The sequence below is a fragment of the Vulpes lagopus genome, chromosome 18, assembly GCF_018345385.1.
Source record: "Vulpes lagopus strain Blue_001 chromosome 18, ASM1834538v1, whole genome shotgun sequence".
NCBI lineage: Eukaryota > Metazoa > Chordata > Mammalia > Carnivora > Canidae > Vulpes > Vulpes lagopus.
In genome coordinates, this window is record NC_054841.1 from 27,966,520 (window position 1) to 27,993,707 (window position 27,188).

Consider the following 27,188-nt stretch of genomic DNA (forward strand, 5'->3'; position numbering starts at 1 on the left):
AGAAGCGTCATCGGGGATCCCTGGGTGTCGCAGCGGTTTGGCGCCTGCCTTTGGCCCAGGGCGCGATCCTGGAGACCCAGGATCGAATCCCACATCGGGCTCCCGGTGCATGGAGCCTGCTTCTTCCTCTGCCTGTGTCTCTGCCTCTCTCTCTCTCTATCTCTCTGTATGACTATCATAAATAAATTTAAAAAAAATTAAAAAAAAAAAAAAAAGAAGAAGCGTCATCCTGGGAGCTAGACCGCTAAGTTCCAGCACCATCTCTGCCACGCGCTGGCTGGCTGATGGCTGGCTGGCTGTGCCATCTCGGTGAAATACACCCCTCTGTAAAACGAGGCTATCATGAACTCCAACTTCAGAGGGTCAGGTCGTGATGATTAAATTAATGAGTACAAGGAAGCCATTTAGAATAATGCGGCCCGGAGGAAGCACCGCATACGTGCAGGCTATTATTACGAATATATGTTGCCCATGTTTCATCAACTCTTCCCCCACCAGCAGATGCCCGCCTCATTCTGCGGATGGGTAGTCTGCGGCTGAGAACCAGGTAGCCTCTCCTCGGGGATCTAACTTAACATCCTGCGGGGGGCGGTCCCTCCCGGCTAGGCGGGAAAGGGAGACGCCCGCCTTGAAGGACCACGCCCCCGCCCCGCCCCGCCCCGCCCTGCCCCGCCCGCGAGAAGCCTAGCAGAACCTTTAAGCGCCGCGCTCCGGTTTCCAGCCGGCGCGCTCGCGCTGCTGAGCCGGCGCTCGGAGCCACTTCCGGCGGCCGCGCTCCGCCCCCGGGCGGCTCCATTTTGGCCGCAGGTGGAGACTAGGCCTGGGCGGGCGGAGTCTCGGAGGGGCGTCCTCGGCAATCGCGGGGCCGAGTGGGCTCACGGCACCGTCTCCTTTCCTTCGCCCGCAGAAACCGGGGGCGAGCATGGCGGGCTTGGAGGTCCTGTTCGCGTCGGTGGCGCCGGCCATCACCTCCGCGCAGGACGCGCTCGTCTGCTTTCTGCACTGGGAGGTGGTGACGCACGGCTACTACAGCGTGGGGACCGGCGACCAGGTAGGCCGGAGAGCCAGCCGTGGCGGGGGTGGCGTGGGGGTGGGGGTGGTGTCTTCTGCCCGGGTCCGGGGCGCCGGCCTGACGCTGCCTCGCCCGAGTCCGGTCCCCGGGGGCTGCCGACACCGTCGGTCCAGGGAGCGGTGCGGGGTGCCCGGCCCGGCGCCCCTCACGACACAGCTGGGACTACATGATTCGGAAGCCCGAGGACGGAAGCTTGCTTCAGCACAGCCTGGATCGTGCGGTGCTGACGCTGAGACCCGGGCGTCGCTCCGCTGAGGACTCCGCTGGCGGGAGGGGGGTGGGGTGGGGCTCCACTCGAGCCTCCACGGGTGAATCTGAATCCGAGCACGCTTACACGGTGAGCTTCGACCTGTTCAGCCCCCCTCAGGGGCCCTTCCTTCACTCCACACGGCTTTCACCTTTCACTGAAGGGCCCCGTGCGGCTCCCACCCGCCGCTGTCCTCCCTAGCTCTGGTTCTGGGAAACAGCCAGCAGCCGCCCCATCCCCTCCCGCTCCCCCACCCCCATCCCCAGGTGCACTCCTGCAGCTGGGATGTGAGGGCCAGGTAAGATTACCTCCCCAACAGCTGCCCTCCCTACAGGATCAGCCCCTCCTGCTGGCCCATCCTCAGGCTGCCTCTGGGAGCTGGGGGCCTTGTCCACGCCCACTGAGCCCTGGGACTCCTGGGCCTTGCCTACTGCGTAATTCTTTGGGGGAGCCCTTGTTCATCTTCCCTGTCCCTTCCCTGGCTTGCTTTCACCCTCCACATCATCCTGCACATTAGCTTCCTGTGAGAACTGGGCCTGGCTGCCTTCCTGCCTCTTCAGTTCTCTTCTACTTCATCAGTAGATACCCTCTTAGCCACCCACTCCACATACACGCGGGATGCCCCAGCCTGCCCCTCACCACCACCTTCTCACCTCAGAAGCTAGATCAGCTCTGGGGAGTAGGGCACCTCACCCCTTGCATCTCTTATGGTGAGATTTGGGCCCTACTTTCATTTCTAACTGCTTCAGTTCTCAAACTCCCTAACCCTTTCTTAGTTACTTAGATGTACATCTAGCGTCTTATGTTGTCCTTTCCTGACACAGCTTTAAGGATCCCTCCTCAGACACAGCGTCCACATCCCGAGCACTGAGAGGCCAGGCATTCCCTTCCACTCCCTGCCGCCCCTCCCTCTGTCCTTTAGAGCAGTGGACAAGATCACCACTCCCTCTCACACTTTCCCCACCAACAGGAGTCACATCAAAAGCACAAGAACTGTCATGATGTCAGGCTTGTTTTTTTCCTCCCAGACCTTGAGTATCTCACAGGGACACCAGATACACACTTAGCATCCCCCATCCCCAGCCCCCTCCAGGCTCAGACAAAAATTGCCTCTCATGTGGAATCTGGGACTGGGTATAAGGCTGGAAAAGAAGAGGCCTCACACACGTGGAAGCAGGAACCATGTTTTCCTCCCAAATAGCTCTGTTCTTGGTCTTACTGTTCACTCTGCACTCCATTCCATTTACCCTGTCTTTCTGCATTTCAAGCCTTGGGATCGGGTAGAGAGGAGGCCTCTACCCACAAGTATTGGACTCCCACTCCAGGGCAGTGTCCCCAACAGCAACTTTATGTTTCATCACTTGTCCCACTTTAGCTTTCTTTTCTTTTCTTTTCTTTTCTTTTTTTTTTTTTAAAGATTTTATTTATTTAGTCATGAGAAACAGAGAGGAGAGAGAGACAGAGACACAGGCAGAGGGAGAAGCAGGCTCCATGCAGGGAACCTGACGTGGGACTCGATCCTCGGTCTCCAGGATCACGCCCTGGGTTGAAGGCGGCGCTAAACCGCTGAGCCACCTGGGCTGCCCCCACTTTAGCTTTCTAATCTTGTGTGACTCTTTAACTTGCCCTGGTCATTTCATTTCAGCTCTGCCTGGGAAATCCAGGAAGCTGATGTACAGAATGGCATGGAGTGCAGTGGGGTTGGAGAGGGAAGGAAGACTTACTTGGTCCTGCCTTTGGGGCTCCTCTGTGGGCCCTCAGTTCCCCCCGCCCCTTACTCTGTCCTTCAGATATGACAGATCTGCCCTGCTCTCTGCCTTTGCTCATGGACCTCACCTTGTTTACTCCTAACTAGCTACTTCTGCTCTGACACAGTTGGGGTCTTTCCCCCCAGAACAGGAACATGTTACCAAGGACCTGTGTGACTCCCTCACTTCTCTCCCATGTCACAGGGACATGTCATCACTGCAGATCTGCTCCCACCAATTGTCCCTTCACAACCTGTCAGCAGCTCTGGGTTGTTCTGACAGCTTAGCGATGTCAGTTTGTATGGGTCATTGCCTCCTTCAACATCATCACCTTGCCGAATACTCTGGGCCCCAATTTTTCAGGTGAACTGTGCAGAAAGAATACAATCCCATTTAGCACTGATTTTAAAAAATAAAAGATCTTTGATTCCTAAAGATCCATTTAATTCCACTCTGTTCATGGTGCCACCTGTTGAGTTCGTGCAGGCCGGGAAAAGATGCTGGCCCCAAATGTCTTACAGGAGACCAGGGAGGAGGGTTTTGAAAGACACTGCCCAGTGGCAAATCAGGCATGCCCTCTGGGGTTGGGTGTTTGTATTGCTGTCTGATGTGTCGTCTTGCTTCTGTTCCCTGTCTCTTCAGTGCTGCTCAAGCTCTGGTTGCACTTGTCCTCCTGTGACTTCTGCTAAGTCCACTTCCATGAGAGTAGAAGCCCTTTAGAGAGGCATCTATTAGTTTATTTAAGAGAGAGTTTAATTTTCTGACCTGGGACCAGCAGACTCTGCTGAGACCCACAGTGTTTGCTCTGCTCAGAGGATGTTTATGTTGCCTCTCCAGCCAACCTCCTGCGCCCCACCCCTTGTAGAGGTGATGAGAGAGGAAGGCTCCAAAAGTGTGCGCTTCATTATACAGTATATTGACAGTTAAATAGCTGAATTGTCTGCTGTTCTCCTCTGGTTTTATCTCCTCTTGTGTGGGGTGGTTGTGTATGTAAAACATGGTTAGAAGAGCAGTGAGGCCACTGGCTTCAACAAAAAATCCAAAATTTGAATTTGGATTACTTTTTCAAAGTCAGTACCACTCCTGTGAGCTTTACAGAGGTGTCAAGTGGGTTAGGCGGCAAAGGTTAGAGATGGCTACAGGTATGAGTTCAAGAAATTTGTTTTCTTAAAAAAAAAAAAATCTTGTTTTCTGTTGTAGGAATCTGTAGGTTATGAAAAAAGAGAGGAAATGCCCAGAATGATCTGGTTGTGTTTTTTTGGGTGCATTTTAGGCCAGAGAGACCCTGGGATAAACTCATAGCCACTGCAGAATGCTTCTAGCCCCAGGATTTTGCCTATGTAGACAACTATCTTTATTTTCCTGAGGCCAGTCCCCTGGCTGGGAAAAATTTCCAGCGGTAGACCAAGCAACCAGGAGCTCTGAATGCCAAACCCAGTTCTGCATCTGAGTTACTGTGACCTTAGGTGATTCTCAGCCCCTCTGAGCCCTTAAATTTTTCATCTGAGGGTGTTCAACTACACAGCCATATGCTTTGGCCACTTTCCAGGTGCAGCTTTCTGTGGGGGCCTGATATTTGATGCCGGGGCCTAGAAGACAGTTGAAATGCCCTATTTGACCTGATATCACCAGGGCTGATCCCTGTTGGTTCCATCTGCCTTATATCAGAGCAGGCCCGTGGGCTGGGACCATCAGTCCCCCTGCAGTGAGAGGCATCAGCCTCATCTAACCCCAGGGTTCTCTCTTGCCCAGAAGCCAGAGTCTGTAGGAGAGTGAGCAGGCAGGATTATCTATATTCCAAGGAAAACTTCTGGTGGGTTAAATGCTGTATGTGAAAGATATACATACAAACTCAAAGACCTCTGACAGAACAAACACAAGGCACAGTTATCAAAATCTTAGCTTCCAGAGTAAACCTTGAATCCACTAAACCTGTTAGGGGAAATGTACCCAGCTGGAGGTGAGGGATTGTTGTTTCTCTTTCTCACTTGGCAGAATTGTATCACTTTCGTTTTTTGTCACTCTCATTTCTTTGCTTCAGGCGTGTGAGTTTCCTTGTCATCCAGCCAGCTTTGAAACCACACCAGTTGCAACATCTTGAATTGTATTTGGGACCACTTCTCCCATTGGACTCCTGAGTACCAAGGGTGATCAGAGAGGAGAGGCCCACAATTCTTTGCTCTTGGCCTCTTGTTGTCCTTGGTGTGTGTAAGGACTGTGGTGCCGAACTTTTGTCTCTTGCTCTTGTTCTTCATCTTTGGTCCAACTTTTCCCACCATATTTTCCTGAGTTCAGAGCTTTCCAATCTACTTGCTTTGTGTTTAGCCATGTAAATAGGTATTGAAAAAAATATATAGGTTACTTTTGTAGGTCTTAAAATTTTTTTTACATAGATGGTACCTGGCTATAAATCTCATTTTTTCTTAACTTCTAAGAAAAATTTAAGTTTTTCTATGTGTTTATATATATAAACTTTTTTTTTTTAAGTGGGCTCCATGCCCAGTGTGGAGCCCAACACAGGGCTTGAACTCATGACTCAGATCAGGACCTAAGCTGAAATCAGGAGTCGGGCACCCAACAGACTGAGCCATCCAGGCACCCCTTAAGAGTGTGTGTGTGTGTGTGTGTGTGTGCGTATGCAAGATTTTTATTCATGAGAGACACAGAGAAGCAGAAACATAGGCACAGGGACGAGCAGGCTCCCTGCCGGGAGCCTGATATGGGACTCGATCCTAGGACCCCGGGATCACACCCTGAGCCGAAGGCAAGATGCTCGACCACTGAGCCACCCAAGTACCACTATTTTTTAAGTTATATTTTAAGTTCTATTTTCTACCTTTATCTGTGGTGTTACAATTTGATCTTTTTGTTCCTTCTAGCTCCTATATAGTCTTCCATTGTGAGCTTATTTTTTTTTATTTCACCTCCCTTTGTTGTTCATGACTAGGTTATGACAAAGATCCATTGTCATGTCCGCTGTGCCTTTGTGCACAGGGTTTCCTCCAAGAATGGGGGTTTGGGGTTACAAGGTGTCAGCTTACCTGAGGGTACCACATACTGCTAGGCTGCTTTCCAGAGGATTTGCAGCAGTTTCAGTGGCCACCTGCCGTGTCTGAGGGTCCCCATTGTCCTCACAGCCATATGAACAAAAAATCAAGAAATGAGTAATACCAGTGTGATGGGTGTGACATGGCACCCATTGTTTCAACCTACATTTTTCTGAGTGCCAATAAAGTTGAATAGCCCTCTATATACTGTTGTCTGCTCTTTTGCTCGTTCATATCTTTTGCCAGGTTTTCCAAGTGGGTTTCCAGTTGTTGTTTTTTGTTTTTTGTTTTAAGATTTTATTTATTTATTCATGAGAGATCCAGAGAGAGAGAGAGGCAGAGACACAGGCAGAGGGAGAAGCAGTCTCCATGCAGGAAGCCCGCTATGGAACTTGATCCCAGGACTCCAGGATCATACCCTGGGCCGAAGGAGGCGCTAAACTGCTAAGCCACACAGGAATCCCCAGGTTTCCAGTCTTTATCATCATTCATTTTCCAGGCATTCCCTTAATGTGCTAGTTATTAATTCTTTTTCATTTGTAACCATGGCAGATATCTCTCTCTCGCCTGGCCTGTTGCTGTCTGATACTGTTGCAGTGTCTGTCCTTGAACAGAAGCTTTAAACTTAGAATAGTCTCAAAGATAGTACATTCTTTCTTTTGCAGATCTTAAGAACTCTTTCCCCACCTAGAAATCACTATATTACTTTTTCCTATAGAAATAGTTCAAAAACGATTTCTCAGACTTCAGGGTGTAGAAGGAAAGTCCTAGGATAAGTTAAAAGGAAAAAGAAGACCTCACAACACACAGTGATGCATTTTTACACCCACCAGGTTGGCAAAAATTTTTAAATTGGACAGTGACAATGTTGCTGGCCTACAATGGAACTACAAGAACTCTCATTGACTTTACCTTAGAGATTAAAAGTTCTTTTCCCACAAATACTCTATAGAAATTCATCCACCTGTCAGCAGATGTATGCACAAGTGTTCATAGCAGCATCATTTATAACAGCTCACCTGTACACAGTCCACATATCCATCAGTAAGTGATTGTGTGCCTTGCAGCATGCTCATAAACTCCACACTATATACAGCCATGAACTGTACTGCAATGGACTATATATGGTTAAATGTTTTGACACAGTGAAATCTCATATTGAATGAAAAAGGAAGTGATGAAGGTGATACAAATTCAAAAACATTTGAAGCAGTATATTTTTAGGGTTTTTTGTATAGTAACACAGCTATAAGGAAAAGTAAAGAAATTTTTAAAAAGGCAGAGTAACGATTACCCAAGAGGGGAAGGAGAGAGATTCATTAGGAGTACTGTACTTGAGGCTTTGGCGGTGGTGGTGTTCTGTTTCTTAAGCAGGTGGCACATGTACAGGTATCCACTTGATAATGTTTTATCTCATACATATGCTACATTTTATGTGTGTATGAAAATTGTTCATCATTTCTGTGAAACCACTACAGTATGGAAGGGATTACCCTAGAATCTTTATTTTTAGTCAACACTTTGGTGATCCTGTTGCAGATGGTCCAGGTTCTGAACTTAGAAAAAACACTGTCTTAGAATTTCACATTATCCCTTCAGGAAATTGGCCTTATTCTTGGCGGGGGGGGGGGGGGGGGGGGGGTGGCGGGTGGAGAGGAGATTCTTACTAAAACAAGGCTACAGATTCTGGACAGGTTCTAGTACTGTGTCATCAAGGCAGTCAGCTACAAGGGAGGGAGTACTGGAGCAGGAGTCCAGAGACCTAAGTCCCAGACCTCTTAACTTGGACATTTTATTTCTCTTGACCTCCATGTCCTCATCTGTGAAATGAAGAAGTGGGATTAGATTATCTCTAAAATCCTTCATAGCTCTGTGGTTCTGAGGTTGTGAACTTACTCCTCTCAATCCTGGTGTCTTCTCAGCCAGGTCCCAATGATAAGAAATCAGAACTGCTGCCGGCTGAATGGAACAGCAATAAAGACCTGTATGTCCTCCGGTATGAGTCTAAGGATGGGTCCAGAAAGCTCCTTGTGAAGGCTGTCACTGTAGAGAACAGCATGATCATCAATGTGCTGGTGAGTCTCAGGGATGTGTTGGCATCTGCTGGTGGGAGAGGACATTGGGATCACTTTTGTGTCGCTCATTTAACAGTACAGATCAAGAGCCTTAAATGTTTGTGAGGACTTTACCCAATCACCTTACTCTTGGAACCAAGACAGGAATCCTCAGTATAGAACAGCTTTGTGCTCAAAGAGGTTCACCTTCTAGTATTATCAAGGGAGGGACTTTCCATCACAGGGGAATGATTACATAAATTAGGGTAAATCCTTTCAGTGACAATAGGGATGAAAAAACCATACTGTAGGCCCAAGGGGCTACTTTTAGTCCTTTAGAGAAGCCTGCTCTCTGCTATCCTGGTGCCCTTACATTTCTCCTTTTCAGGGATGGAAAACTTTTCCCTACCGCTGTGAGCCACCCCATATGCACCCTCTTCCCTTCTAACTGCCTACTCTAACCTGCCAGCAAAATCTAAATTATGCCTTTCTACTTCATCCTTTTATTTCCTTGCTAGTACTTACAACAGTTTGTAACCATGTAGTTATCCTTTGGTTTGATGTTTGTGTTCCGCCACTGGCCTGTAAGCACCACAAGGGCAGTGACTGTCTTCTGAAGTTTGTCCTGGTTGTCTCCATGTGCTCATATAAAATTGCATTGTACCTTGCTTTTTTCACTCAATATATTAGAGGCCTTTACGTGGGAATGCATAGAGATACGCCTTATTAATTTTAACTACTACATAGTTTTCTGTAATACCATAATTTATCCCTTTATGGTTTTTTTTCCCTTCATTTAAATTCAATGTAGTTAACATAGAGTGTATTTATTTGTTTCAGGAGTAGAATTTAATGAATCATGAGTTGCACACAACACCCAGTTATATCGCATGCCCTCCTTAATGCCCATCACCTAGTTACCCCATCCCTCCACTCCCCTCCCCTCCAGCAGCGCTCAGTTTGTTTCCTAGAGTTAAGAGTTTCTTATGGTTTGCCTCCTGCTCTGTTTTTATCTTATTTTATTTTTCCATCCCTTCTCTTAGGTTCACCTTATCCTTTTCTGTTTTGTTGAACATTTAGATCTTGTATCAGACAGGGTTCTTAGTTATAGAAATCCCCTCAAGTTAATTAAACAGACTAGGTTTATTAATAGAACTGGGGTAGCTTATTGAATTGTTAGAAGGAATTGTTTCTCTAAAACAGGTTCAAGTCTGGGCTTTCAAGACAGTGCCTCAGACCACCCCATAGAAATTAGTGCTGCTGCCACCACCCCAGACATGAGCTGTTGCTACATGAGGTGCTGACTTATGCTCCAGGCCCTAGAGCCCCTTCTCATGAACCACTGATGCATCTGCTGCCCCCTCATTAGGGAGATGTCTGCCCCTTGCTGGGCCTGCTTTTCCATGTTGCCCACCTCTAAGCCAAAGACGTGCATCCATTTGACACCTCAGTTATATGCCTGTGCCCAGGAAATGGGTTTACTGGGCTCTGCCTCAGAAAGGCAGTATTTCTAAATCAAGCATCAGAAGGGTGTTTCACATATCACAGATGTTCCTGGTATATTTCTTTGTGCGTCTGTATTTCTTTAAATTGAATATTTAATTGTTATTCTCCCCTTAGCCCAGAAATATCCCGTCTCTCGTTTTCTGTTTTCATTTTTCTAGGAATTTGGGTCACAGCAGGTATCAGATTTGACCCTGAACTTGGATGATTATATCGATTCAGAACACCTGGGTGACTTCCACAGGTACTTCTAAGGGATGGCTTTTCCCTGGGAAAAAGAAGAAACAATGGAATGGGGTGGAGAAGTTCAGAGAGCCAAGAAAAATTAATAGAATGGTCTTTGTCTCTTGGGCATAGCCATTTCTCAATTCTCTTAATTCTCTTTTCTGTTTTTCAATTTATTTTAAGAGAAGATTCACATGGGAAATGCCACGTGAAGTAAAATGATGTAAGCCTGAGTCCGCAAGTGTTTCAGTGGCTACAGGGGAGAGGTGGAATCAGGCCAGTGGAGTCAGTAAGAATAGGCTCCTGGAGAAAAGGTGTGCCTAATCTGGTCTCCACCTCCAGCTTTTTCTTTTAAATGGACTTAATTTTTTCGAGCAGTTTCAGGTTAACAGCAAAACTGAACAACAAGCGCAGAGAGTTTACATGAATAGGTCTGCCTCCAGCCACCTCGACATAGCCTCCACTATCAGCATACTGTATATTTGTTATAATGGAAGAACCTGCATCAATATACATTCTCACTCAGATTCCATATTTTACATTCACTTCACTATTGACAGTGTAGGAGTATGTTTAACCTTTACCTTTTTTTTTTTTTTTTAAAGATTTTATTTATTTGAGATAGAGTAAGCCAGAGAACATGAGCAGGGGGCAGAGGGAGAGGGAGAAGCAGGCTCCCTGCTCAGCAGGGGCTCTATCCCAGGACCCCAGGATCATGACCTGAACCAAAAGCAGACACTTAACCAACTGAGCCACCCAGGAGCCCCAAGTATGTTTATTTTTGTACGAAACTGCTGTAGTGGCTTCCATAGTGGCAGTACCATTTCACATTCCCACCAGCAGTGTATGAGAGTTCCTGTTGCTCCACATCCTTGTCAGCATTTGGTGGTATTAGTTTTTCAGATTTGACTGTTCTAATTAGCGTGTAGTAGTATCTTTTAATTTACAGTTACCAAGTGACCTATGATGACCTGGAGCATCTTTTCATATGCTTATTTGGTGAGGTGTTTGTTCAGGTCTCTGGCATTTTTTGATTGGTTTGTTCTCTTACTGTTGAGTTTTAAGAGTTCTTTGTATACTTTAGCTAACCGTCTTTTATCATATATGTGTTTTGCAAATATTTTCTCCCATTCTGGCTCATTTTCTCATTCTCCTGACTTTTTATTTTGAAATTTGCTACCTTATAGAAAAGATGGTTTACAGAAATATTGCAGTGAACACCCATATACCTATCCCTAAGTTTACCAGTTCTTAACATTTTGCCACATCTGCTTATTTTTTCTGTGTGCTATTCTGTTCTTAAACCACCTGAGAATTTTTTTTTAAGATTTTATTTATTCATGAGAGACACACAGACACATACACACACACAGAGGCAGAGACATAGGCAGAGGGAGAAGCAGGCTCCATGCAGGGAGCCTGATGCGGGACTCGATCCCAGGTCTCCAAGATCATGCCCTGGGCCGAAGGTAGCGCTAAACCGCTGAGCCACCCAGGGATCCCCAAACCACCTGAGAATTATCTCCAGGCTCTGTTAACCTTTGTTAACCCCTAAATATTTCAGCAGTAGCTCCTTGTTCATACAAGGGTATTCTCCTCTGTAATCTTAACACAGCTCTCACACTCAGGAAATGTAGCGCAGATACAGGAGTATCCCTTAATACACCATCTACATTGATATTTCTGCAGCCGTCGCACAGTGTCCTTTTTAGCTAGTTTTTTGAGTGTTTAGTTTGAGGGTTTTTTCTTACCCAACCAAAGATCCCATATTGCATTTATTTTCATGGCTCCTTAATTGTCTTTCATCCCAAACAGTTTTCTAGATGTTTGTTTTCCACAGCTTTGGTATTTTTGAAGACTCATTTATTGTGTAGAATGTTCAGATTGTTTCCTCATGATCAGATTTATTAGGTTATCTGGTCATCTTTGATTCAGACTGAACATTTTCAACAAGAGCACTCCTGCGTTCTCCTCAGCATCTCACATCAAGCCCAGATGTCTGTCTCGTTGGCTCTGTTCAGTTTGATCACTTGGTTATGACTATCTCCCAGCTCCCTCTCTAGTAAAGGTGTCTATTTTCCTTCATGCTTAAGAAGTGATCTGCGGGATTCTACCAGCAGACATTGAGTACTCTGCTTCCTAGCGGTCTTCCATCTGGCCGTCTCAGCATCTGTCAGTGTTCTCACCTGAGTCCGTTAAACAGTGACGCCTGGAAGAGGGTAATTTTCTATCTTAGTCATTCTTTCCACATTAATCAGCATTTTGTACAAAAAAAAAAAGTTTTCTATTCTTCCTGTCCCCTTTACTTTTTATTTTTTAAAATACCAGTATAGACAGGATTCTTCTGTATTCTAGGTTATGGTCTGTTTCTGTCATTCTGTGGTTGCTGTTGTTCAGGAGTTGACCAGTGGAAATCCTTTCACACTACCTCCTCTATCCTTGTGACATGTCCCCATCATTGGTCAAGCATCTCATACTTGCTGGTACAGTGAGATGTTCCAGCCTCACCTTGTCATTTCCTTGGCCCTGCCTTGAAATTAGCCAGTTTTCTCAGAAGTCTTGACTTCTGTTAGTGGGGAATCATATTTAAGAACCAAAACCTGGGCCCTGAATGTGCTTGTTAATACTGAGGATACCTTGGCTTCCCAGCCCTTTCAGTGAATGCATAGAGCTTGGAAGCTCTTTCTTTAAGGCCTTTTCTTAAATGTTAAACTGAGGCTTTCATTTTTAATCTAATCACCATGGGCTTCTTACTCTTTTATTCCGTACTTGTATCTCTCTTCTGTGGTGAGAACTCCAGTTTCCAACAGCACCAACATATTTATTCAATTGTTTGATCCTAACATATACACAGAGTTTCTGAGCTGCCACATCAGTATCAACAAAGAACAAATCAACCAAGTAAAGTTCCAAATACAATCTCTTTTCAATTCTTTTTGTTCAACTCTGTCCAACTGATGATGTACATAGTCAGACTGTTGTGTTCAAAAGGCATTTAGGTGAATGCTTTTTTTGTTGTTGTTACATAGTTAGACCCCATTATTTTCACTTTATATTCCATTTTGCCATCCTCATTCACCTCCTTGGTTTTAGAGGAAGCTGGACATCACTGTAAATTCCCAGTCATCAGAACTGCCTAGAAACTTTGTTGTATTTTATCTAATTAGCAATAACCATTTTGAACCCACTCCACTCCTCTTAGGCTTGCAAACCACCTGCCTCCGTGGTTGTGGCCACCCGTCTATCTCTGCCCCTCTTCCGTGCAGCCTTTACGTGCTACGTAAAGGGGGTTCCCTAATTCGCCTCCAGCTTACTACCTACCCTTCAGTCAATTTCTCACAGTCGTGGGACCTGTCTTTTTAAAACATAGTTGTGGGGATCCCTGGGTGGCGCAGCGGTTTGGTGCCTGCCTTTGGCCCAGGGCGCGATCCTGGAGACCCGGGATCGAATCCCACGTCGGGCTCCCGGTGCATGGAGCCTGCTTCTCGCTCTGCCTGTGTCTCTGCCTCTCTCTCTCTCTCTCTCTGACTGTCATAAAAAAAAAAAAAAAAAAACATAGTTGTGGTTAAAACCCTGGCTTGAAATCCTACAGTGATACTACCTCACATACATTAGGATGGCTACTACCAAAAAAAAAAAAAAAACCCAGAAAATAACACGCATTATCCAGGATGTGGACAGATTGGAACCCTTGTGCACTCTTGGTAGAAATATAAAATGGTGCAGCCACTATGGAAAACAGTGTTGTGGTTCCTTACGAAATTAAATTACCATATGATCCAGAAATTCTGCTTCACTAGTGCTGAGAGCAAGGTCCAGAATAGATATTTGTACACTCACATCATAAAAGTATTATTTTGCAACATCCAGAAGGTGGAAGCCATGTAGGTGTCCATGAATACCTAGAACAGATGCATACATAAACAAGATGTAGTTTATACATACAGTGGTAGGCGTGCAGTGTGGCCTATACCTACAATTATTCACCTTTAAAAAGAAAAGAAAAGCTGGACATTTGCTTCCACATGGAATAACCTTGAGGACATTTTGCTAAGCAAAATAAACTGCTAACAGCAGACAAACATCGTATGATTCCACTTAGGTGAGATGAGATAGTGGATGCCAGGGATTGGGAAAGTGGAGAATAGGGAGTTATTATTTCATACAGAGTTTCAGTTTTGCAAGATGGAGAGTTCTAAAGATGGGTGGTGGTGGTGATTGCACAGTAATCTGAATACTTAATGAATCCACTGAGCTATACATTTAAAATTGGTTATGTTGGTAAATTTTATATGTATTTTTCCACAATTAAATTTTTTTTTTAATCTGAAAAATACCCAGAACCTTCCAGTGAATGTTGGTTGCTCTTAGAATAAAAAATAAAATCCTTGACGAGAGGCCTAAAGCCTAACCCCTCTGGCCCTGTCCTGTACCACTTCCCCCTTAGTTGCTACGCCTGGGCCACCATGCCTTAATGCCTTCCCTCTTCAGAACTGTCCCTTGTGCCGAGAGCACCTTTCCCAACCTCCTCACAGAGCCAACTCCTGTTCTTCCTTCGGTTCCCCCTGAAACATGAGTTCCTCAGAGAAGCCTCTCCTGCCCCCCCACCATATTGGGGGTTTTGTAGCACCCTTTTAAGCTTTAATAAGTGGGTATTTTATCATTAGAGTTGGTCTCCCCCGCACGGGCCTGTGATCTCCATGAGGGCAGGGCTGTTGTTCTCCATGCTGCCTACTCCATGACCCCCCACACTCCTAAAGTGGGTAAGGAAAGGACATGGAGTCTTTCTTTTGACTTCTTCATGCTAGAATTGTATTGCAAGAGAAGGTGATAAAACCTGTGGAAGAACCCAGGTACTAGTCTCTACGTGCTCATTACAACATTTAGTTCCCTTAGCAATACTGAGAGAAATAGAGACAGTGCCTCTATTTACTATTATTATTTTTATTTTTATTTTTATTTTTTTATTTTTTATTTTTTTTACTATTATTATTTTTAAATACATTTGTTGGGGTTTTGTGCTGGGGGGATGTTTTGTTTTTTTGATGACTGAGTTGCAGAACCATCAATACTACCTCACAGTGTTCTGAGAACAAAACGAGATGTCAGCACAGAGTGCTCAGGGCTGGTGCAGCAGCTCTTAGTAAACATACAAAGGGAAAAATATCTCATCACCAGGAATCATCTCCATGGAAACTGAGGCTCTGAGACCTGGGGTATGGATCTGCCTCCTGATCATCAGGCCCTCCCTCCCTGCTCTCGTACTGCCAGCAGCACAGAACTGCCTGCCTCTAGTCACCTTCCCTCGCCAGGCCCTCCTTATTAGGTCATCGTGGCATGTCCTGTCCATGGTAGGTGGGAATTTGTGTCCCTTGGTGAGCAAACTCTGATTTGCTAAGGAGTATACACCTGTTCCTTTTTGCCATGCCCCTTCTCTTTCTGCCCTTGCAGGATGACAGGCTACAGGCTATCTTTTGCTGCTACCAAAATGGCAGTGCTACTAAGGCTTAGAAATTGTGTAAGAACTTCAATACTTGACAGTTTTTAAATCAGTCCTGAGTTCTGCAGAGAAACACACACATCCTACATAGGGAGCTCAGAAGCCTTCCAGCTAGCTGTACCACACACGACTCATCTGATTGAAGGAAAGAAGATTTAGATATACCCCTTCCACCCAACTTAGGGAAGCAGCACGTATTCTGTGTTCTGAGCAAGAACCTGATCGTTGTAGGGATATAGAGACCACAGGCCCTTAGATCTTCCAAACCATTGCAGGTGTTAGACTTTTGAACAACAGAACTCTTTCTTCAAGCACCATGTTCTTAAGGATTGACATATTAAACTAGTAAAAGTAAAATTGCTCTGGTGGAAAAGGTAGAGACAGAAAATGGGGGTCCCTGGGCTTTCTCTTTTGCCCTCGTTGGGCCACTAAAATGTGAGAGAAAACATGAAGTCACTGATCTAGTCCAATATTCTCAGTTTATCTTATGGTTATATAATAAAAGTGTATTTTTTAATTAAACTTTTTATTTTAAGAGGCACCTGGGTGGCTCAGTTGGTTAAGTGTCCAACTCTTGATCTCAGCTCAGGTCTTGATCTCGGGGTCGTGAGTTCAAGCCCTGCGTTGGGCTCCATGCTGGGTGTGGAGCCCACTGAAAAATAAAAACAAAAAAAGAATTTTATTTTGAGATCATTGTAGTCTTAAATGCAGTTGTAAGAAATAATACAGAGATTCTTTGTATCCTTTATACATTTTACATCAGTGATCACATTGTACAAAACTATACTAGGTATTACAGCCAGGATATTGACATTGATATAAAGATACAAAACCTTTTTATCACCATAAGGATCCCTCCTTTTTTCTTTTTTTTTTTTCTTTTTTTTAAAGAGTGGGAAGAACAGAGGGAGAGTGAGAATCTCAAGCAGACTCCACTCTGGGGCTCAGTCTCACAACCCTGTGGTCATGACCTGAGCCAGAATCAAGGGTCAGATGCTTAATTGACTGAGCCACACAGCTGCCCCCATGCCCTTTTTTTTTTTTTTTTTAAGATTTTATTTATTCATGAGAGACACAGAGAGAAAGAGAGAGGCAGAGACACAGGTAGAGGGAGACGCAGGCTCCATGCAGGGACCCTACCCTGATGCAGAACTCGATCCTGGGACCCCCAGGACCATGCCCTCGGCTGCATGCAGGCCGTAAACTGCTGAGCCACCCAGGGATCCCCTCTTGATGCCCTTTTATAGCCAGATCCACTATCCCTCCCCAACTCTAACCCCCTGGCAACCACTACTTATTCTCCATTTCTGAAATTTTTTCATTTCAAAAATGTTAACCATACAGTATGTAAGCTTAAGCTTATGGGATTGGCTTTTCTTATTCAGCATAATGCCCTTGTCATCTATCGTCTGAGTTGTTGCATGCATCAATAGTTTGTTCCTTTGTAAAGCTGAGTTCATGATACGGGTGTACCACAGTTTGTATAACCTTAAAGGATATCTAGTTGTTTCCAGTCGTTTGCTGTTACAAATAAAGGTGCTTTGGACATTCAGGTACAAGCTTTCATGTGAATATAATCCTCTTTCTCTGTGATAAGTGCCTAAGAGCACAATGGTAATTGTATTTTTAGTTTTTTTTAAGAAACTGTCAAATGATTTCCTAGAGTATCTGTACCATTTTACATGTCCACCACCAGTGTATGAATGATACCGTTTCTCTGCATCTTCACCAGCATTTGGTGTTGTCACTCTTTTTCATGTTAGTTATTCAGATAGATATGCAGTATTATCTCATTGTGGTTTTATTTTTATTTCCCTAATGACTAATGATGTTGAGCATCTTTCCATGTGTATATTCGCCATCTGTGTATCTTATTTGGCAGAATATCTGACTATTTTCTAATTGGATGGTTGGAGGTTTGTTGTTTTTTTTTTTTTTTTACTCTTGTATATCTGAGAGTTCTTTATATATTTTAGATGCAAGTCCTTTCTTAGGTGATGGTTTATAAAATTTTTTTTTCCAGCTTGTAGTTTCTTCATTCTGTTAACAAGATCTTCACAAAGTTTTAAATTTGGTATTTATTTTATCAATTTTATGGATCATGTTTTTGGTGTCAAGAATGCTTTGTCTAGTTCTAGATCCCCAAGATTTTCTCTTATGTTTTTTCCTAACCTTTTTATAGTTTTACATTTAAGTCTGTGGTCTATTTTAAGTTAATTTTAATATAAGGTATGAGGTTTAGACAGAGGTTCATTTTCTTTCCTGTGGATGTTCAGTTGCTCCAATACTGTTTGTTCTTCCTTCATTGAACTTCTTTTGCAACTTTTTCAAAAAGCAGTTGTCTGTACTTATGTGGGCCTGTTTTGAGGTTTTCTGTTTTTTTCCCATTGATCTTTTTGTGTGTCCCTCTGCCAATATCACAGTTTTGATTAATGTACTACATAATAGACCTTGATATTGAGTAGAATGATTCTTCCCACTTACCTTGTCAAGATAGTCTTAGCTATTCTAAGGTCCATGCCTCTCTAAATACTAACTTTAGAATAAGCTTATCTATGTCAGTAAAAACCTTGCTAGGAGTTACATTAAGCCTAAAGATCATTAACATATAATGGGGGAAATTGAGATTTTTACTATGAACATGATATATATCCATTTATTAAGTCCTATTTGATTTCTTTCCTCATCATTTTGTAATTTTCAGCATTTAGATTCTGAACATGTTTTTGCTATTTTTTTTCTGGAGGAGGGGGGGTAATTATAAATTGTATTTTGCTCTTAGTTTTGATTTTCAAACATTCATTGTTAGTATGTAGAAATGCAGTTTATTTTTGTGTGTTGATCTTGTATGTGATACTTTGCTGAATTCATTGTTCTTGGAGGTGTTTTTGTAAATTTCTTGGGAATTTCAAAGTAGACTATCATGTCATCTGCAAAAAGGGAAGTTTTATTCTTTGCTTTCTAATCTGTATGGTTTTTTTTTCTTATTTATTTATTGCTTTATTGCAATGATCGGAACTTCAGTGTTAGGTTATTTAAGAGTGGTAAGAGAGAACATCCCTGCCATGTTCCCAGTCTTAGAGGCAAAGTATTCAATCTTTCATTATTTTTATTATTATTTTCATTCAAATTCTGACTTTATTTACTATTTACTTATTTACTAGACTAAGTTCTGAAAACTTAGTTAATGTATGTAATGGACTTAGTGCCTGTCACATAGTAAGTGTTCAGTAAATATTAGTTGTTACATCATTATTGCTCTATATATATATAAGCAGCCTTGTTCCAAAACATTTAAGATCCCAAAACATACTACCTAAACCATATGGGAATATAATCCATATATGCCACTTTCACCTGTTCAGTGGCTTCCCAGTTAAAGGGAAATAAACTTAGTTTGTAAGACTTTTACCTCTATTCCTATTCCAGTAAACTAAAAGGGGGAAAATTATAGCTCAGCTTTTGTTCCCTCCTTCCCTACTCCCAGGTCTCTTCCTCCCACTTAGCTTCAGTAATATCCTCCAGTCAATTTAGGTCTTTCATTATTAAGTATATTGTTAACTGTAGGTTTTTGTAGGTCTTCTTTCTGAGGCTCAAGAGGTTCCCTTCTGTTCCTAGTTTGTTGAGAGTTTTTATCATGAATGGATTTACATGTTGGATTTTGTCAAATGCATTTTATGCATCAATTGATAGGTTCATATAATTTTTCTTAGCTTATTGATATGGTAGGGATTTGTGACTACTGAACCAGCCTTGCATACCAACAGATATATGATTCTTTTTATATATTTTTAAGTTCAACTTGTTAGTATATTAAGTATTTATACATCCAAGTTCATGGGAAATCCAAGTCTTTGGTTTTGTTTTTTGTGCTCTCTTTGTCTGGCTTTGATATGAAGCAATCTTGGCCTCAAAAAATGAGTTGGGAAATGTTTCTTCCTCTCCTATTTTCTGGAAATAACTGTAATTTGATGTTAATTCTTCTTAAAGTGTTTGGTAGCATTCTCCACTGAAATCATCTGGCTTTGGAGATTTTTTGCTTTGGGTGCTTAAGTACAAATTTTGTTACTGTAATAGAACTCTTTAGATTATCTATTTTATTTTGCCTGAGTTGTTAGTTTGTGGTTTTTGAAGAATGGGTCTGTTCTAAGTTGAAGTAAGTTGTTTTTAGCATTCTCTTGTTATTCTCCCAGTGGCAACACATGTGTTGTAATATCCCATGTCATTCTTGATATTGGTGATTTGTGTCTTCTCCCTTTTTGTGTTTGCCAATCTTGCTACAAGTTTGTCAATTTTATTCATTTTTTCGAAGAACCAGAGGGTTTTTTTTTATTAATTTTCTCTCTCATTTTCCTATTTTCTCTTTTATTGACTTTTATTCTTTATTATTTCCTTTAGTCTTCTTCAGGTTTAATTTGCTCTTTTTCTAAGTTCTTGAGGTCAGAATTTTGATTATCAATGTCTTTCCTCTTTTCCGATGTAAACATTTAGTGCTATGGAGTTTCTTCTCAACACTGCTTTAACTATATCCCCATATATATTTTTTTAAGATTTTTAAATTGGGAGAGAGAGTGCGTACACACAAGTGGTACGAGGAGGGACAGGAGAGGGAGAGAATCCCAAGCAGATGCCCTTCTGAGTAGGGAGCCTAATGCAGGGCTTGATCTCACAACCCTGGGATCATGACCTGAACTGAAATCAAGAGTCAACCACTCAACCAACTGAATACCCCATCCCACATACTGTAATATGTTATATTTTTATTTTTATTCAGTGCTTTGTATTTGTTTTCATGTCTTCCTTTTTGACATGTGGGTTATCTAGAATTAGGTTGCTTAATTTCCATATATTTAGAAACTCCTTTCTATTTTGATGTTTAGTATGATTCCATCTGGTCAAAGAACATACTCTGTATGGTTTCCATTTTTTAAAATTTGTAAGGTTTGCTTTTTTGGTCCAGGATATGGCTCATTTTTAAATACCAGATTTTTAGGAACTCTAGAGCGCTGCCCACTCGTTGCTACCTCAGCTTGCCTCAGCACCTCAGCCACAGCTCACAGTGCTTATCCGTCACAGGCAAAGAAAAGAGGCCCAGAGCAGCCTTCTGAGAGGGCCCTGAGTTGGTGACAGAACTGGGCCTTGAGCCCCCAGAGCCCTGCTTACCTGGCCCAGGAACCTGGTTCATCCTCCCCAAGAAGCTTTGGCAGTCCATGACCCTTCCCATGACATACGATGAACACACAATGAGGCTGAGGGAGGGGTTGGGCAGGTACAGAGGAGTAGCCAGTCCAGGCCCTGTGCCCCTGCACCGTCACCTCTTTCTAATGGGGTGGTAAATGAGGAGGGGCAACTCAGATGCCTAAGAAGCTTAGGCCCAAATCTCAGAGACACCACCGGGCTGTTGCCCCCCTCACACAGGTCCGCCGGGCGGCCCGTTCCCACCCTTGCAAACAGTCCACGCGCAAAGCCAAGAGCTGTCAGGGCCGCCGCCGCCGCCGCCGCCTCCGCCGTCGCCACTGCCGCCAGAATAGTGTATACAGGGTTGCCAGCCAGGTGCAAGCAGTTGACACCTCGTCTCCTTCCCGCAGGACCTATAAGAACAGTGAGGAACTTCGGTCTCGCATCGCATCTGGGATCATTACACCTATCCATGAGCCCTGGGACAAGGCTAGTGTCAGCAGTCTCCACCGGGAGTTTCCGCCTGCCACTGCCAGAGAGGTAGACCCCCTCCGGATTCACCCACAGCACCCACACACAAGCCGGCAGCCTCCCTGGTGAGTACAGAGCCCCCAGCAGGCAACTAACCCATGCTTCTGCAGGATTCTAGCCATAGTGATCCTGCCACTGGCCCCCTCTCTGGCCTCCATGTGTCTGCAACAAATTGTCAGTCTTGGTGGATGGAGACATAAGTGAAGCAGTGAGTTCTTGTACGACTCTTGATAACTACCTAGCTTCTTCTAGTAGCAGGGCCCCAGGCCAGGTATTTTAGGAAAATGGAGAGATGCAGAAGTACTTTTCCAGAGGGAATGTAGACCAAATGTCTTGGCTATTTCATTTTATTCATGGTAGTCACCTAACCTCTTTGACAGCTTCAGAACTTTTCCAAAAGAGCATGGAGTATGAGGATATCATATCCAAGATCTTAGCAGGTTAGGGTGGCAACGTCTATGACCGGAGACTCATGGTCTGAGGAAGGAGACAAGAATCGAGGGGAGATCTTAGTCTCTAGCTGAGACAGCACTTCCCAATTTGGAGTCCCCTGTGTGGTAGTAATGGGGGGATGCCTGGGGGTTCACTGTGGGGCCATAATAAGCACTCAGTAAGTGTTAACTGCCATTGTTATTTTATCCTGTTTTGCAGTTATTATCTTTGATTATATTAAGATTATATTTAATTTTTGATTAAAAATGGGAAATTAATTTATTACAATAAAGTAATAATTGGTAAATTTCTTTGGCACTCTTCAGAATTCCTGTGGGGAGGGAAAATCATAAAAAGTAGTTGAAGGGTTGGAACATCTCATCTGATCTAACCTCCTTATTTTATCAACAGGAACAGAGGTAGAATGACCTGCCTGGGTCACCAGCCACTAATAAAGAAGCAGGGCCAGGGCTGCAGCTCAGGTGTCAAATCCCAGCGTAGTGCTCTGGCTGTCACATAACCAGAATATGGTGGCAAGCTTTAAGAACAAGCTCTCGACAGCAGTCAAGGTGGCGGGGGGGGGGGGGGGGGGGGGGTGTGTGAGGCGGATTTTTATACCTTAAGTAGATAGTAATTCTCAGCTCTCTCACACTCGCTGCCCATGTCAAAACAAATATTCTGTGAAATCTCTTTTACTTCTCTTGAAATGAAATTCATAGATAATCTAACTGAATGCACACTTTAGAAGGAATCAGTATAAAGTCCTCACTATAATATAAATGAGAAGTAGAGGGGATCCCTGGGTGGCTCAGCGGTTTGGCGCCTGCCTTTGGCCCAGGGCGCGATCCTGGAGACCCGGGATCGAATCCCACATCAGGCTCCCAGTGCATGGAGCCTGCTTCTCCCTCTGCCTGTGTCTCTGCCTCTCTCTCTGTGTGTGACTATCATAAATAAATAAAAATTTAAAAAAAATAAAAATAAATGAGAAGTAGAAAGGGGGTAACTAATAAGATCATTTCTGTTTGTGTACATGCTTAAGCACAATTACACTGGAAAATATAGTCAGACACTTGCACTTGTATGTGTAATTATGTTGAATTTGACAGTAACAAACTGGCATATACAGATGTATTATAACAGAACTCAAATACTAAAAATTGTATTGCTGTTACTAACATGACTTTTCTGAAATGATGAACAGTTCCTAGGAGAATGGCAAACAAAATAGTAGATGGACAGTGTCTCATATGTAAAATCATCTTAGACTTGGGTAATTTATGAAGGCTTTGCACCTTCTTGAAAATCTAACAAGACTTTCAAAAGTTGTATGGGATGCAAGTCATTCTTATAATGTAGAATTCATTATGTAGAATGTGCATTGTCTCTGGTATCTGCCTCTAAGTGCTGGGAGGACCCTGTAACCACTATAGTAAGCAAAAATCCTCCCAGGGTTTCCACAGTGGCCACCTGGAGGCTCTGCCACCCTAACTAGGAATCAGACCTGAAGTTTACAATTGTGAAGATAAAAATTCCTAGCTGAGGAAGGAAGATACATGAGGATACACGTATTCCAGCCAAAACTGGAACATGAAAATTTTTTACAGGATAAATTGACCTTGTTTTCATTGTCAAATAAATAAATGGCATGAGGAAAAAAGAAGAGCGGGGCTGATATTAAAAGAATTATATCAACTAACTACAGTGTTGGATCTTGTTTGGATCTGTGGGGCCCTGATACCAAAATCAAAGCCCTCACAAGAAAACTACAAACCAGTATCCCTTTTGAACATAGATTTTTAAAGCCTTGAAGTACTAGCAAAAACAAATTCAGCAACATAGAAGAAGGATTATATACCATGACCAAAAAAAATTTATCCCAAAAATGATTGGTTTGACATCTGAAAATAAGTTAGTGTAACATACCACATTAATAGAACAAAAACCAAAGGTTCATCTCAGTGTATTGATAAAAAGCATTTGACAAAATCTAACACCCTTTCAGGATAAAAGCATTTAGCAATAGAAGTTTCTTAATTCAATATGTAGTGTCTGCAGAAAGTTAACAGCTAACATCCTACTTATGGAGAAAGACCAAATGCTTTCCCCCTAAGATCAGGAACAAGACAAGACTGTCTGCTCTTGTTACTTTTGTGTAATATCATACTTGAGATTTTAGCCAGGACAATCATTCAAGAAAAAGGAAAAGTATCTAGATTAAAAAGGAAGATGTAAAACAAACTCTGCCAATTACATGAGATCTCATATATAGGACATTCTAAGGAATCCTCTAAAAAATGTTTTTTACATAAACAAGTTCAGCAATGTGACAGGATGAATGATCAAAAAACAAAAATCAATGGTATTTCTACACATGCACAATGAACAATCTGAAAATTAAGGAAATGATTCCATTTATAATAATACCCAAAAGAAAAACTACTTATGAATAAATTTAACAGAAGTTAATTTGTACACCGAAAACTGTAAAGCATTGTTGAAAGAAATTAAGGAAGCTCTAAATAATGGAAAGACATTCTGTGTTCATAAATAGGAAGATTTACTATTCTCCAAATTGATCTACATATTTAATGCAGTCCCAATCCCAGAGTTTTTTGTTTGCAGGTTTTTTGTTTTCAAATTGTCAAGCTGGGATCCCTGGGTGGCGCAGCGGTTTGGCGCCTGCCTTTGGCCCAGGGCATGATCCTGGAGATCCGGGATCGAATCCCACGTCAGGCTCCCAGTGCATGGAGCCTGCTTCTCCCTCTGCCTGTGTCTCTGCCTCTCTCTCTCACTGTGTTCCTATCATAAATAAATAAAAATTAAAAAAAAAAAACAAAGGATCAAATTGTCAAGCTGATCCTAAAATTCATATGGAAATGCAAGGGTATCAGAATAACTAAAGCAATTTTGAAAAAGAAAAAAGAAGACTCACACTTTCCAATTTCAAAACTTATTACAAAGCTACAGTAATCAAGACAGTGTGGTACTGGAATAAGGATAGACATAGCTGAGGGAATAGAATTGAGATCCAGAAATAAACCTGTACATGGTTTAAATCATGGGCAATTGATTTCAACAAATGTGCCAAGACAATTCAATGGGGAAACAATAGTCTTTTCAAATGGAACAACTCTATATCCACAGCCAAAAGAATGCAGTTGGACCCCTTCCTTACACGAAAAGCAACTTAAAAATGGATCATAGACCTAAGCATAAGAGAACTCTAACACTCCTAGCAGAACACAGGAATGAATCTTCATGATCTTGTGTTCCACAGTAGTTTCTTAGATACAATACCTAAAGCCCAAATTGGACTTCGTCAAAATTAAAACCTTTTGTGCTTTAAAGAACAGCATCAAAATGAAAGGAGAACTCCTAGAATGGGAGAAAGCATTTGCAAATCAGAGTTGGTAGTACGCTTGTATCCAGAATATATAACCCTTACAACTCAGTAATAAAATTTAAAAATGGTTCAAAAGTGTCCAGGTGGCACATGAGCCTGTGAAAATTCCCTAATTAATCATTAGGGAAATGGAACTCCAAACCACGGTGAAATAGCACTTGTTTGTGCACGTGATCATGTGCAAACTTCTGTGCATGGATATCCATAGTATTATTCATACTAGCCAAAAAGTCAGAACAGCCTATTATGCATCATCTGATGATCAAGTACACAAACCTGAAACACGTATACCGTGGAATGTTAATTCAACAGTAAGAAGAGGATGAAGTACTTGATGGATATCACAACCTGTGTGAGCCTTGAAAACATGCTAAGTGAGAAGAGCTACATATTATGTGATTTTATGTGAAATGTCCGGAATAGGCAAATCCATAGAGACAAGGCAGGTTAGTGGTTGCCACAAACTGAAGTGGAGGGTTTAGTGGGCATGAATAGGGTGGGACTGCTAATGGGTACAGGGTTTCTCTTTGTGGTTCAGAAAATATTCTAATTAGAATATTTACACACTCTATGAACATCTAAAGACCACTGTATATTTTAACTGGATAAATTGTATGTGAAATATATCTCAATAAACTAAAAAAAAAAAAAAAGTCCTAGCCTTAGCTTAGGAAATTTGAACATAAAAGAGTAGAAATGAGGTTCCTGGGTTCAAATCATAAGAGAATTGATAATAATTGGTCATGATTGAGACTTTGTGTCTTTCCTTCTATTAGAGAGTAGTTAGTTAGTACCTAAATGATATTTTATGGGTTTATCATCATACCAGCAAAAATGGTTTACTTAAAATTCACTGCTGACTGCTTTCCCCCTTAGGAACAAGGCACAGATATCACCCATACTGCTCTTCTTTTTTTTAAAAAAAAAAAAAAAAGATTTTATTTAGAGAGGCAGAGACACAGGCAGAGGGAGAAGCAGGCTCCATTCAGGGATGATCCTGACACGGTACTAGATCCTGGGACTCCAGGATCATGCCCTGGCCAAAGGCAGGCCCTAAACTGCTGAGCCACCCAGGGATTCCCCCACCCTCACCTCTCTTATTCGGGTAGTACTGAAAATTTTGCTACCACATTAAGAAATAAAACTGATACAGTTAAGAGAGGAAGAAATAAAACAGTTCATGTTCGCAGGTAACATTATGGTCTACATAGAAAATCCCAAGGAATCTACCAAATAATAGCAGTAACAACAGTAATTAATAATGAGTTCAGCAAGGGTACCAGCTCAGGGCTCAGAAAGAATGTGAGCTGATAGCTCAAATGAGATCACAAATTTAAATGTGAAACTTAATGCTGCAACACTGTAGAAGAAGGACACTAAAAGCACAGTCTGTAACAGGAAGAAATGGTTACATTATACTTCATCAAAGTTAAAAATGTTTGCTTTGTGAAAGACCCTGTTAAGAGAATGAGATAAACTACAGACTGGGAAAAAATGTTTGCAAACGATGCATCTGACAAAGCAATCAAGCAATCTGACAAAGCAATCATATCTAGAAAGATACAAAACACTCAAAAGTGTACAGGTTAAGAAAAACAATCCAATTAGAAAATGGGACAAGATGTGAAGAGATAGTACACTGAAAAGGATACGCAGATGGCACATAGCACGTGAAAAGGTATTCAGCACCAATAGCCATTAGGGAAATGCAAATTACACAAATCCTTCACACCTACTAGAATGGCTAAAATTTTTTTAAATGCTGGAGAGGGTGCAGAGAAACTCAATCTCTTATTCATTGCTTGTGGGAACATAAAATGTTATGGCCACTCAAGAACACTGGCAGTTTCTTTCTTTCTTTTTTTTTTTTTTTTTTTTTTTTTTTTTTTAAGATTTTATTTATCAGTGAGAGACACACAGAGAGAAAGGGGGAGGGCAGAGACACAGGCAGAGGGAGAAGCAGGCTCCATGTAGGGGCCCGGGACTCCAGGATCATGCCCCGGGCCAAAGGCAGGCGCTAAACCACTGAGCCACCCAGGGATCCCCAAACATTGGCAGTTTCTTAAACGCTTCCTAGTAAGATCTAGGAATCTTACCCCTAGGTGTTTATCTTAGAGAAACAAAAATTATGCACACAAAAGCTTGTACACAGATGTTCATAGCAGCTTTATTTGTAACAGCCAAAAACTGGAAGCAATCCAGATGTGCCTGAATTGGTAAGTGGGTAAGCATGCTGCGGTGCAGCCTG

General features: G+C 42.7%; 1 protein-coding gene across 2 annotated transcripts in view; it reads left to right on the forward strand.

The window, feature by feature from the left end:
• The first annotated feature begins 769 nt into the window (after positions 1-769).
• Positions 770-27,188, forward strand: part of PSMF1 (proteasome inhibitor subunit 1) — a 49,527-nt gene continuing 23,108 nt past the window's right edge. The window contains exons 1-4 of one of the 2 annotated variants that reach the window (XM_041732887.1): positions 770-1,051; positions 8,037-8,189; positions 9,833-9,915; positions 20,985-21,170. In XM_041732887.1, coding sequence (XP_041588821.1) covers positions 923-1,051; positions 8,037-8,189; positions 9,833-9,915; positions 20,985-21,170 — 551 coding nt within the window. In that variant the 5' untranslated portion in view covers positions 770-922. The remainder of the gene's footprint in view (positions 1,052-8,036; positions 8,190-9,832; positions 9,916-20,984; positions 21,171-27,188) is intronic. The other variant, XM_041732886.1, reaches the window with a different exon arrangement.